At 41.3% G+C, this 11,436-nt stretch overlaps 1 protein-coding gene across 2 annotated transcripts in view; it reads right to left on the bottom strand.

The window, feature by feature from the left end:
- The window catches only part of dip2bb (disco-interacting protein 2 homolog Bb), a 49,826-nt gene continuing 38,390 nt past the window's right edge, over positions 1 to 11,436 (bottom strand). Inside the window, exons 23-39 of one of the 2 annotated variants that reach the window (XM_029431614.1) lie at positions 11,201 to 11,402; positions 10,095 to 10,207; positions 9,778 to 9,801; positions 9,269 to 9,349; positions 9,042 to 9,165; positions 8,809 to 8,930; positions 7,974 to 8,085; positions 7,264 to 7,373; positions 6,151 to 6,281; positions 5,878 to 6,046; positions 5,429 to 5,599; positions 4,963 to 5,024; positions 4,778 to 4,835; positions 4,405 to 4,479; positions 4,128 to 4,302; positions 3,915 to 4,038; positions 1 to 3,237 (exon numbers count right to left, since the gene is read on the bottom strand). In XM_029431614.1, the coding sequence (XP_029287474.1) occupies positions 2,985 to 3,237; positions 3,915 to 4,038; positions 4,128 to 4,302; positions 4,405 to 4,479; positions 4,778 to 4,835; positions 4,963 to 5,024; positions 5,429 to 5,599; positions 5,878 to 6,046; positions 6,151 to 6,281; positions 7,264 to 7,373; positions 7,974 to 8,085; positions 8,809 to 8,930; positions 9,042 to 9,165; positions 9,269 to 9,349; positions 9,778 to 9,801; positions 10,095 to 10,207; positions 11,201 to 11,402 (2,106 nt within the window). In that variant the 3' untranslated portion in view covers positions 1 to 2,984. The remainder of the gene's footprint in view (positions 3,238 to 3,914; positions 4,039 to 4,127; positions 4,303 to 4,404; positions 4,480 to 4,777; positions 4,836 to 4,962; positions 5,025 to 5,428; positions 5,600 to 5,877; positions 6,047 to 6,150; positions 6,282 to 7,263; positions 7,374 to 7,973; positions 8,086 to 8,808; positions 8,931 to 9,041; positions 9,166 to 9,268; positions 9,350 to 9,777; positions 9,802 to 10,094; positions 10,208 to 11,200; positions 11,403 to 11,436) is intronic. The other variant, XM_029431613.1, reaches the window with a different exon arrangement.

The raw sequence follows: 11,436 nt of genomic DNA, 5'->3' as shown, positions 1-11,436 counted from the left end.
CATGATTAAATGCTTTTGTTTATTCTGTATTACTTTTACATAAAGTATAAAACAAAGTACAACAAACCAAAATAGAAAATAAGTGAGAAAAATGGGAAGGGGTGTACCACCTTGATTTCTTAACTATACGAGTTAAAACACTTCCCTAACATTAAAGATTAATCAGTGGATCACACCCTCATGGAGCAGTTTAGAATTCACCAAATAATTATTGTACAACATATCAAGAGTGCATACACAAAATATTGATAGAACAACTCGAGAGAGATTAATACAGTCTTAAGTACACTACTGGTTAAATTTCACGAGTCCTCTGTTCTTAGTTATTACAAAATGATTAAGCATCATGTTTATTTCACAAGACTGTGCAAGCTTTGAAATTAAATTGCACTGTCATTGGGATTGCATAGTGTGTAAGAACTCTGACGGAGAAAAAGAGCGGAAACCAAATGGAGCCCTTGTAGACTTCCCAGCGAAGCAGGTAGATGGTATATGGACACTGGTCGTCAGTAACCCCTCTTTTCGCTCATTAGGTCTACCTTAATTACAAGTAGATTTGTTTTGACAAACATCTACATTTTATGGGTATTATTCACAGATTGCACCAAGGGACCACCTGGTCCATCCCTGTGTTATGAGGTTTGTTCCCTGAATATGCACTTGCATACATATATATCTCCTCCCACTTGAGTGCCTCGAGATGAGATGTGGCTCAAGCTGATTTCTTCTTGTGCTTGGCTGAGTCATGCAAACATTATGCTGCAAATGAAGGATGCAATGTTAAAACTAAGATGAAGTGCTGTTAGTCTTTTCTCTAGGGTGGACTTAAACTGGGGAAAAAGCAAATGCCAAGCATTATATTTCTAAAATTAGTAAAACATTTAATGTAACATGAAATGGGGATAGTTAGTCCACACAGTAGACACCTACTGTAAGTACCACCAGTGCAAAGTGCAGTAATTCAATAGATCATATTCCTGTTTACCTTTAAATGATGAAACATCTTTCTAATATTGTGTTTGGCATGATTGAATGTTATAATGGGACAATAGCAAAAGTCCAAAAATAACAACATAAACAAAAAAAACTATGTACATGTTGACATTAGTGTTCATCACTGAAAGTATACTCCAGTACAAAGAACCTATAAATAATGGCAGGGAGCACAAGGAAAGCACGAGATTACAGGAAACCAAATACATTTTGTAAAATACATCTCGATGCATTTTTTTCTTCTTTTAATTTTTTTTTTTTTTTTTTACACTTTTTCATACAATTACTTTCCTTGCAATCAAGGACTGCATTCACAAGTGCTTTTAAATCCAGTGACTGAACACAGAAAATAACCCAGATACATGATGACTTGCCTCTATTGACTAAAGACTCAAAGTACCAACAACAATCCTGTTGGAATTCAAAGTAACTCTTTACAAAGTCGCACAAAGACAAAAGCCAGTTCGAATGAACTTTGATTGTGAAGGGGGGAAAGGAAAGGGCCAAACTCTCAAACACTTGCTCTATTATGCAATTTAAAACTGAGAGGGGGGGGGACTGTTTTGCATTACAAAGTACAATGGTAACGGATATTAGATGAACAGTTGTGGGCCTACTTATTAATTTTTTTACGTGTTTACAAAATAATCTGGTAGCCTGAAAATAATCATGATATTGGTTTTTAGCCAAGTTTTCTTCTTCTTTATTTTCTCCAATTGCCGACGGGAAAGTTCCCCGGCGTTAACAGTGATAGCCCTCCCAGTAAACTCTCAAAGATCCTCAAGCAAGACTCCTCAGAGTAATATATGCTCCTGAACCATTCATTATAATGCCTCATTGTTATAATAAAATAGATAATTTTTTTGAGAAAGTGCAATGTTATATCTATCCTGGCTAACAATGCTTTAAAGTTATCTTTACCCTCCCTTATACAACTATTATTCCATTTCAAAAGTACTGTCAAAACTGTTAAATCTTATTTACAATCCTCTCTCTGCTACAATTATCATCCCTCAGCTGGGTTAACTATCCATAAACCATCAACTGAGAGAGACAAGTCAAGCATTTATACATTTATACAATTAAAAATATCTATACAGTAACGTACAGTATATAAAATACAACAGGCCTTTATAGGTACAGTACAGAATATGGCCTCTTTCCTCTTTTATTTTTGATCCCTTTGGATATCTGTCATAATTTCCACTACTAGTCAAAACCAAAGGAGACTAAACAGCCGTTAATAACAGATTCATTAGAAATTAAGATAGGAATGTATGGCTGAAGTTTTATAAGGCAGGAAATATCTTAGGGCAGGAAAGTTGTGAAAATGTATTTGGCTTCATTATCATGGGACAAAATAAGCTTTCTAAATTATGCACACAAAATTAAAAACGGCTACTTGCTTAACGGTTTGCTTACATCCGCCCTCGTTTATTCGTCCATGTTAGTGAGAAATGAGAAGGGCTCAGCGCATGCTTTTGTGCGTTTGTTTGAAAGCTGCATGTAAAAAATATTTCAAGTCGTTGATCAAAGTTTAATAGCTCTTGCAATCTGTGTAGACACAGAAGGGAAAGTGTTTTAAGAGGTTTGTGGTAGGTACAGAATAAGATGATGGACTTTCACAAAGACATTAATATAGAATTAATTTCAAGAGTGGTCCTGTTGTATGTGGTGTTTCGCCCTTTCCCTAAAAAAAGTGCAACAGGGGGCTTTTTTTTCCTTTGCCATATGCAGTACATGTTTCTTCTGTGCTATTTGCAAAACTCTATCTATAAAACACAGTGAAGAACTCCAAACATGGCAGGTCCAATCACAGACATGCAGTGGCCAAGATATGCTGGTGTCACACAGAGCTGGGTGGCAGGACATGTGGTTCATGCTTTCCCTTTTTCACCCTCTGCCAAAGCCGTAGTCGAGCGCTGAGGTGATGGTGCAGAAGCATCCAGACTGTGCATGATGGCTGAACAAGCCCAGACCACAACAACCTCTTACATGTTGTAGGCAACATAGATGGGATCCAGCTGATCAGCGAGGAAAGAGTCACGAAGGTGCATGCGTTGCTTCTCTCCCCTGGAGTTGATGGGTATAACCCCGGGGTCCACAATAACCACCACACCCACGATGAGATGGTGCTCCTCCAGGACCACGTTGGTTATCAGAGGCACCAAGTCCAGCGCATCCTGCTCTGAACCACACAGCTCTGACACCACCACCAGCAGGTTGGTCCATGTAAACACAGCACTGTGAGGAACGAGAAGCAATGTTAAAGGATTAGTTTGACCTTTAGTTTGATACGCTTCTTCGCTTTCTTTATTCTCTATTGTATCATAAAATGCTGCCATTGAATCAAGGACTGTTTAAACAAAGAGGACTTAGTCCCCGTGACGTCACCCATTGGTTTGTTGACTACGGTTTTGAAGCCTCGAATATGGTATTTTGGAACCAGCAGTAACAATGAGAGGACGAGAGGGTTTGTACAACCGAACGCTGAGTGATATTCCTGAGAACACTGCGGTGGCAACCTGTAAATCTCAAGCTAGCCACGCCCTAAAGCATACGCTGCTTTACCGTCTCTTTCACTTACATGGGACCACCATAATTTACTAAATGGACATCACGCTGTATTGAAGAAGACTTACAACTAGGGATTGAGAGCATAAACCCATTAGGAAAATGTTTACTGAGCTAATAAATCAAGTCAGAAGTAGGGTAGTTTTCTCATGGACTTCTTTTTGCTACCAGAAAAGTTGCCCCCTGCTGGCCATTAGAAAGAATACAGTTTTAAGACACTTTGCATTTTAGTGGTGGGTATAACTGGTCAATATGTAGTTTCCTAAGAACATGTGTGTGTGTGTGTGTGTGTGTGTGTGTGTGTGTGTGTGTGTGTGTGTGTGTGTGTGTATCAGGATCATTCTCACCTCTCAGCTATACTGCGGTGAGCCCGGGACACTGAGGTTTCAATGTCAGTTGGGTGGTAGCGCAGCCCTCTTAGCTCCAGGGTCTCATCCAGTGAGCCCACCACGAAGAGAGCGTCGTGCCGATCTGAGCACAGAATAATAAACTAAGTTAATTCTAGACTTTCTAGACTAGACTTGAGCTCTGTCAGGGTCTACTAGTCAGGGTCTACTTACCTCCGTTGGCCTCCAACAGCTCAGTCCTCTTCACAAAACCCAGGTATCCCGTCCTGGCCCATAAGGTCTGCGGGTCTCCAAAACTGAGCTTGGTGTTGAAGTGGTTGGCCTGAAGACTCTCCTCTCCGTAGATGGTGTAGTAGCCACTGGCATTGTGTGGGCTGTTCACCCAGATCTAAGAGAGAGAAGCACACATTGGGTCACAGCTTGGTTTCGGAGGGAACCAGCTCGACCCACATTTGTATCATGATAATGTTGTACAGTATATACATCTCACCTCTCCTAGATGAGAATCACCAAGTGGACCTCTGGTCTCTGGATTTACGATGATCACCCGAACACCAGGCAGTATCTGTAGATGAGTCATTCACTGTCATTAAACTTTATAATTCATTGACTGAATCAGAGCTGCAAAGATTAATCAATTAGTTGTAGACTGTTAAATGAATCGTCAACTATTTGGATAATCGATAAATCGTTTTGAGTCATTTTTTAATTGTTGTGGACAAAACAAGAAAAAACTTATTCGAGGATGTTTTCAATCAATTAAATCGATAAAATAATCGACAGATTAATCAACAATGAAAATAGTTGTTAGTCGCAGCCCTAGACTGAATCTGTACCATGTGTTTACATATGTAGCATCTCACCTTGCCAGACTCCATTAGAGGAAGACTCTGAGGTGCTCCTCTCTCCACTAGCCTCACTCTGCAAAAGTCACATGCATAAGCAGACGTATACAATTAATCTACAACCCAAACTCCATATACTGTATACAGTAGGCCTTACATAATACTCTTTACATTTAGAAAGCTCAGTTTGGGACACTTCTTACCTGTCATGACGAAGGGACTTCATGTCCACATAGACTGTACAGGGATCCGGACCAGTGGTACCCTGAAACACACAAAGAGCAGGTCAGTTGCATACATTTATTATAAAACTAGTCCCTCTGGCTAAGCCTGAGGTGAGAGTTGTGTTGCTTTGGGAACAATCTTTTACAACGTCTGTTAGCTAACTATTTCAACTGTTTATCCATGACATCTTTGGATTATTGTACCATATTCTTGAATTGTTTTTGAAAATCTTTAATGGTTCTCATGGATTTATGCTGTTTACCTTTTCTGATATTTAATCCCATATATATCATATAATATATATATATATATATATAGCAAGTCTGAAATGTATATTTAAAATAAAGACATGGTCTACTTTCTAGGCAACTGGTCGCTCAGGTTGTCATCTAGCTATAATTCGAAGGGTACTTTATGTGAAGCAGGTGAAGTTGGTTGGTGTACCTGCAGGCAGATGGCTAGATTAACCCTGGAACCAAAAGTAGTGCTGACAGCTCTGGGCGACAGCCCGATGTCCTTAAACAGCTTAGAGAAGGAGTGTGAGAGGGTGAGACGAGGGCGTTCCTCTGCTATCACGACGCAGCTCCGCACACACGACAGACTGAGACCACGGGCCTAAAACACACACACACACACATCAAATCATTACATTCTTCAGAAACAGCACATTTCTGTAATTCAAGATTTCTCTCTCTCTCTCTCTCTCTCTCTCTCTCTCTCTCTCTCTCTCTCTCTCTCTCTCTCTCTCTCTCTCTCTCTCTCTCTCTCTCTCTCTCTCTCTCTCTCTCTCTCTCTCTCTCTCTCTCTCTCTCTCTCTCTCTCTATATATATATATATATATATATATATATATATATATATATATATATATATATATATGTAGCCCTCCTCACCTTAAGTAACTCAGTCTGAGTACCCAGTCCTTTAGTGCAGAGCTCCATGACGGAGTAGGAGCAGAAGGTGTCTCTGATGCGGTACTGACTGAGCGTGCTCAGCCACAGAGACAAGCAGCTCTCCAACTCGAAGGGAGGAATCAGGATGGACTGGTGACCTGAGTAAACACTAAAACAAAGACATGAGGGAGAAAAAGTGGATTAATGGAGAAGGAAAAACACAACAGCGAAAAACATTCTACATCGCATGCATGTATTGTAGGTTTTCTGCACCTTGCGAGGCACCACAAGACGAAACCCAGTCCACAGTAAGGATCTAGGCAGATGGCTATTTGGCGAGAGGAGTACAGTTCACACTGCAGCTTTACAGAGCGACAAATTGCACTGACAGCTGAATGAGAGATCTGCAACAAACAAGAACAAAAATTAGAAACTCAAAAGGAACATATATTTTCCATTGCAACATGGCTTGTGGCTGGTTCAGGTTAATGTACGCAAGTGGAGCCTTTGTATCTCTCGCTGGCAGCTATATAAAGATGTGATAGCAATTATTATATGTTCATGTACTTTTATGTTCTTCTGTAACTATGCAAAACATTCACTCTTCCTTCAGCAGAAAACTGCTGTGTGTGCAAGGATGTTCCCACGCCTGCAGTCTGCTGCGAACGTGTTTTGTGTATCCAACTGATATCTTGTTGTGAGACCAAAAGAACATCTTGCTCAGGACAGTTGTCCCGATGGCAACTAATGCTTTGCGAGGTCACCTCATGTTGGATATAAGATATATGTTTTCTCTCTGTCTGAAGCACAGACTCCGCTGTACTCTGTATGACTTGTGCCTCTGAGATCTCTGGTTTTCCGTAACTTTATTGAACATCTCACCGAGAACTTTATTATAATATAGAAGAATATTCCACAACAGTCTATTACTTCACTTATTGCGCTCTGGCAAAGGTCAATAGGCATTAGTCCAGGACAGAGGTCATTTTAGGAAGGCTGAACAATAGATGACTGAAAGTCTCTCTATCACTCTTCGACAATAACTTTATCTACTGCTGACTCAGTCACAGATCCCTGTCACTGTCCAGACTGTTTTAGATTGTTGAACCTTTTACACACCCAGCAGTTACGGCGCAACATTAGCATTAATATGTTAAGTTCCTGCCCCCCTGATGAAAGTTTTATTTACTAAAGTTTTGATTTAGGTGATATAATCACTCTAGGTTCAAAACTGTACTCGCGATGCTTCTCATATTGTCTTCACGTTATCGTTTGCTACATTGTTATGATAGAAATGTTGATTATGGCCACTTCAAGGTGTGGAGACATGTAATAGCATATGGGTATAACACTGCAGCATTTGAAAGTGAAGCTCATCTGTGTCACCTTGACCCCGGTGAGCATGCCTGTAGTGGACACGCTGAAGTCCAGATAAGCAATCATTTCGGCTGTGGGAGGCTTATAGATCTGAGGAGGCCGGCGGCGAGGAAGGTCATCTGCAAACAAGAACAGTGCATGCTTAAACGAGAACCTAAGTAATTATTTAAATATATTGAGCGATAACTAAAACTAAAAATAACTATAAACACATGCATCTCTCAGATACTCGTACTACATCAACTCGTTCAAATGCAAATGTTGTTAGGAAGAGACAGAACACTATACCCACATACTAAAAGGAAAACAAAGTAGACATACAGTACGCACCAAGCAACTATCTACCCGCTGTCTTTGTAATAACCGGAGAAAGCACTGCAGAGAAACGCCCCACTTTTAGGGCAGTTACATTTTGGACTGAAAGTGGTGCCAAAGGAATATTAAAAGTCCTGTTGATAAACGACCTCATGATAAGAGGTATTCACATAGAGTAACGTTTTCCCTAAGTATGAGAATACACCTTTGTCACAGAAGACATTTTGAATTGATTTTGATTTCATGTAGCTGCTTCAGTCTTGGTGCTTCACACTGTCACAGCTTACTGGGACAATTATAGAAAGAGCCATCAGTAATGTTCTAAGTAACACCTGTGCTTTTCCCGCTATGACAAGTCAAAAATGTGTGCTGGAAAAAAAACCCCTCATCTTTTCATATCTTACCTGTGTCAATGATTGTCGGCCACGTTTTAATGTTTACAGAAGCAGCCGCCTCTTTGGAGCGCAGAGTCCTCATGAGACTTTGAGTGGTAAGGATACATGCAGCTTTACTGACCTGGAAACAAAACACAAACATGATTCATTTGAACTGGAGAAGCTGGTAGAAATAGTCAAATGACAAACTGTGCCAGAAACAGCCATCACACAAACGCGCGCGCACGCACGCACGCACGCACGCACAGCTTTTGACATATCAAGATGTACACATATTACATTATATGCTCTATAATAGGTATCTTTATTAACTGATACTGGATTTTTGAGGGATACAATATTGATTTTTGAGAATAATTTAAAACAAAAATCCAATTACAAAAGTTACAAAACAAAGAACATGTTTTTTTTTTAACATGACCAATATTTTCTGCTGAGCGGGACGTTCTACAGTTAGAAAATACAAAATACAACTAATAACACACTTACAGTGTATGCAAGATTGCCTTTAGAAATGATGCATTAAACATTTTATGGAAACTGGATGCCTTTATTTTGAGGTTTGGTCATTGGTTGGATTTTTAGTAAACTACAGTTGTTGTTTTTGTTTGGATTTAGGAGGTCTAACCTAGCAGAAATGTCAGTCAAGCTATTTTAGGTAGCAGGGTCAACAGGTGGCTCAATGTCCAATGTCTCCAGGTTATTAATAACACTATCTACATAAAGACCACAACTAAAAAGACCCTGATAATAGGATTACATGAGTGAACACACATGTATGTACACACAAAGCCATTAGCATGCAATAAGACACGTACATGCGCAAAAGAGCACACGCACTTACATCAATAATCATGCGGACAGTAGGCAGCGTGGCTCCCAGGTTCTGAGGGTGCGGAGGGCGCACGTTTACGGGAACACATCCGGCGTAGAGACAGCCGTAGAAGGCAGCTATCAAATCAATGCCTGAGAGAAAGATGGAGGACAAAGGTGGAATCAAAAAAAGAAGAAGAAGAGAAAGCTCGCAATAATTAATCTCAATGAGAGTAAAAAAGTAGAGGCAGAGAAAGAACTCACCAGGAGGATAAAGCAGCACTACGTTCTCTCCAGTGTTGATGCTTCCTTTCTCCGTGAGCGCTGCAGCTATCTTCTCCGCTCGCTTGTGAAGCTGGACGCAGGTCGCTGTGCTCACTGGTACACCCTGAAGGACAGGAGTAACACACAGAGGATTTTAATAATCTTGTGCGTCACACTCAAAGTATACATACAGTATTTCTCAGTGTAAGAAGAGATCAGTTTGATACCTTGGCATTGAGAAGAACAAAGAGGACGTGGTCTGCGTCTGTTTGTGCCCTCCACTGTAGAGCCTCGGTCAAATACTGATGCTGAAATAAAACATTATAATAATCAGACGTAATTACTGTATATCTGAGGGTATGCTTAAATATTCTTTATACATTTTTACAAACACAGCCATGGAGGGCTTATACAGGGAGGAGTTATGTGCTTAATTTAATACACCTAAATAAAATACCTCAGTGCAAAGCTGTCTGGCATAAATTATCTTTTGCCAACGTGCAAACAATTTACACCACATACACTGAGCCAACCCAGCTCTTCAAATAATGAACAATAACTTAGGACGTGAAAGGAACGCTTGCAGTAAAACAAGGGAAAGCTACAGAAGGTGCATATCTTGTAAAAAATTAACATGCACATCACAAAATAAAACCACAATACAATATCGATCAGAGCATGACAAGAGTAAACAAAAGGTGTGGGGAAGATGCCAGAAGGGGGCCATAATTCTTACCATCACAGTGGGCCACATACAGAGCTACATCCAGAGAGAGAAGAGAGCAGAAAGAGAGAAGAGTCCAAGATTTTTCTTACTTCTATAATACTGAGCTGTCGCTGAGCCTGGACCAATTGTTCCACTGGCAAGTCTTTAAACCCAACTATTTACCATCGTAACACAGTGTGATCATTGGTACTGATTATGTGTTTCCTGCTGATTCTGAAGGACATGCATGTGGCTCTTTTGTAAATGGGAACGTGGTGAAAAAGTTATCAGATACAGAGTTAGTGGATGGTTGAAAGCGGGAGTTATAGTGTTCATGGTAATGTTACCTTGCGGACAAGATCCTGGTCGTCAATCATGCCGAGGTCCCTGCCTGTAGCTTGGGCAATCCTCTTCCCTGCCACCAGGTTGCCCACCATCACAGATGCAGGACCTACACCAACTACAAGAGCAAAGGAGTGTGAGAGAGACAGAGAGAGAGAGAGAGAGCAGAGACAGAGACAGAGAGAGAGAGAGAGAGAGAGAGAGAGAGAGAGAGAGAGAGACAGAGAGAGAGAGAGAGAGAGTGCGAGAGAGAGACAGAGAGACAGAGAGAGAGAGAGAGAGACAGAGACAGAGACAGAGAGAGAGAGAGAGAGAGAGAGACAGAGAGAGACAATAGAGAGCGAGAGAGAGAGCAGAGAGAGAGAGAGACTAGAGAGAGAGAGAGAGAGAGCGAGAGAGAGATAAGAAGCAGAGGAAGAGAGAGAGACAGAGTAAGAGAGAGACATAGAGAGAGAGAGAGAGCGAGAGAAGATAGAGAGAGAGCAGAGAGAGAGACAGAGAAGAGAGACAGAGAGACAGAGAGACAGAGAGACAGACAGAGAGAGAGGGGGGGGAGAGGGGAGGAGAGACAGAGAGAGAGAGACAGAGAAGAAGAGAGAAGACAGACAGAGAGAGAGATAGAAGACAGAGAGAGAGAGAGGGGGGAGAGAGGATGAGAGACAGAGACAGAGAGAGAGAGAGCCAGAAACACAAACTGGTGGCGTGCCGACCGCTGTCTACTGTAGGTGGTAACACACTGACTGAGTACCTCATACAACCCCACTTCAAAACATCCGAACAATCCCTTTAATACCCGTCACCTCCATTGTAATCCCGTTAGAATCAACAAAGCTTTGATTTTTACGTAACTGGGAAGTAAACATTCTAGACTGCATTACGATTTTGGTAAAATACAGATGTAAGATGTAAGATGGTGGCTGCCGATTGCGTGCCAACGTGGCAGAAACATTGCTTTCCTAAATTGAGAAACTGTTGTGTGTGCGTTATGTAACGCTACTGACTGTGCTCTTATTTTACAAAACACTTTATAACCCTGACTGACTCTCGCATGCGGTACAATGAACAATTTCTCTCCTTTTGGGAACACAGTCTGCAGATAAGCATCGCCTACCGGGCTGCTTCTGGCGGGGCTTGGGCAGGTTGGTGACACACGTATGGGGACACATTAGGATGTTGCAGGGGTGCAAGTTGCCATCTAAGAAGAACTGCTTGGTGTCAGAGATGTGGATGCCACCCAGGGGTGTTTTAGGTAAGGTGTTGGCCGGGACCAGAGCCAGACAGTAGAGGCCCACCTGGTGGATGCTGTCGATAGCCTGCGGAGGAAACAACAGCGAAGACTGAAGGTGA

Source organism: Cottoperca gobio, chromosome 5 (genome assembly GCF_900634415.1).
Source record: "Cottoperca gobio chromosome 5, fCotGob3.1, whole genome shotgun sequence".
NCBI lineage: Eukaryota > Metazoa > Chordata > Actinopteri > Perciformes > Bovichtidae > Cottoperca > Cottoperca gobio.
This window is presented reverse-complemented; position numbering and strand designations above follow the sequence as displayed.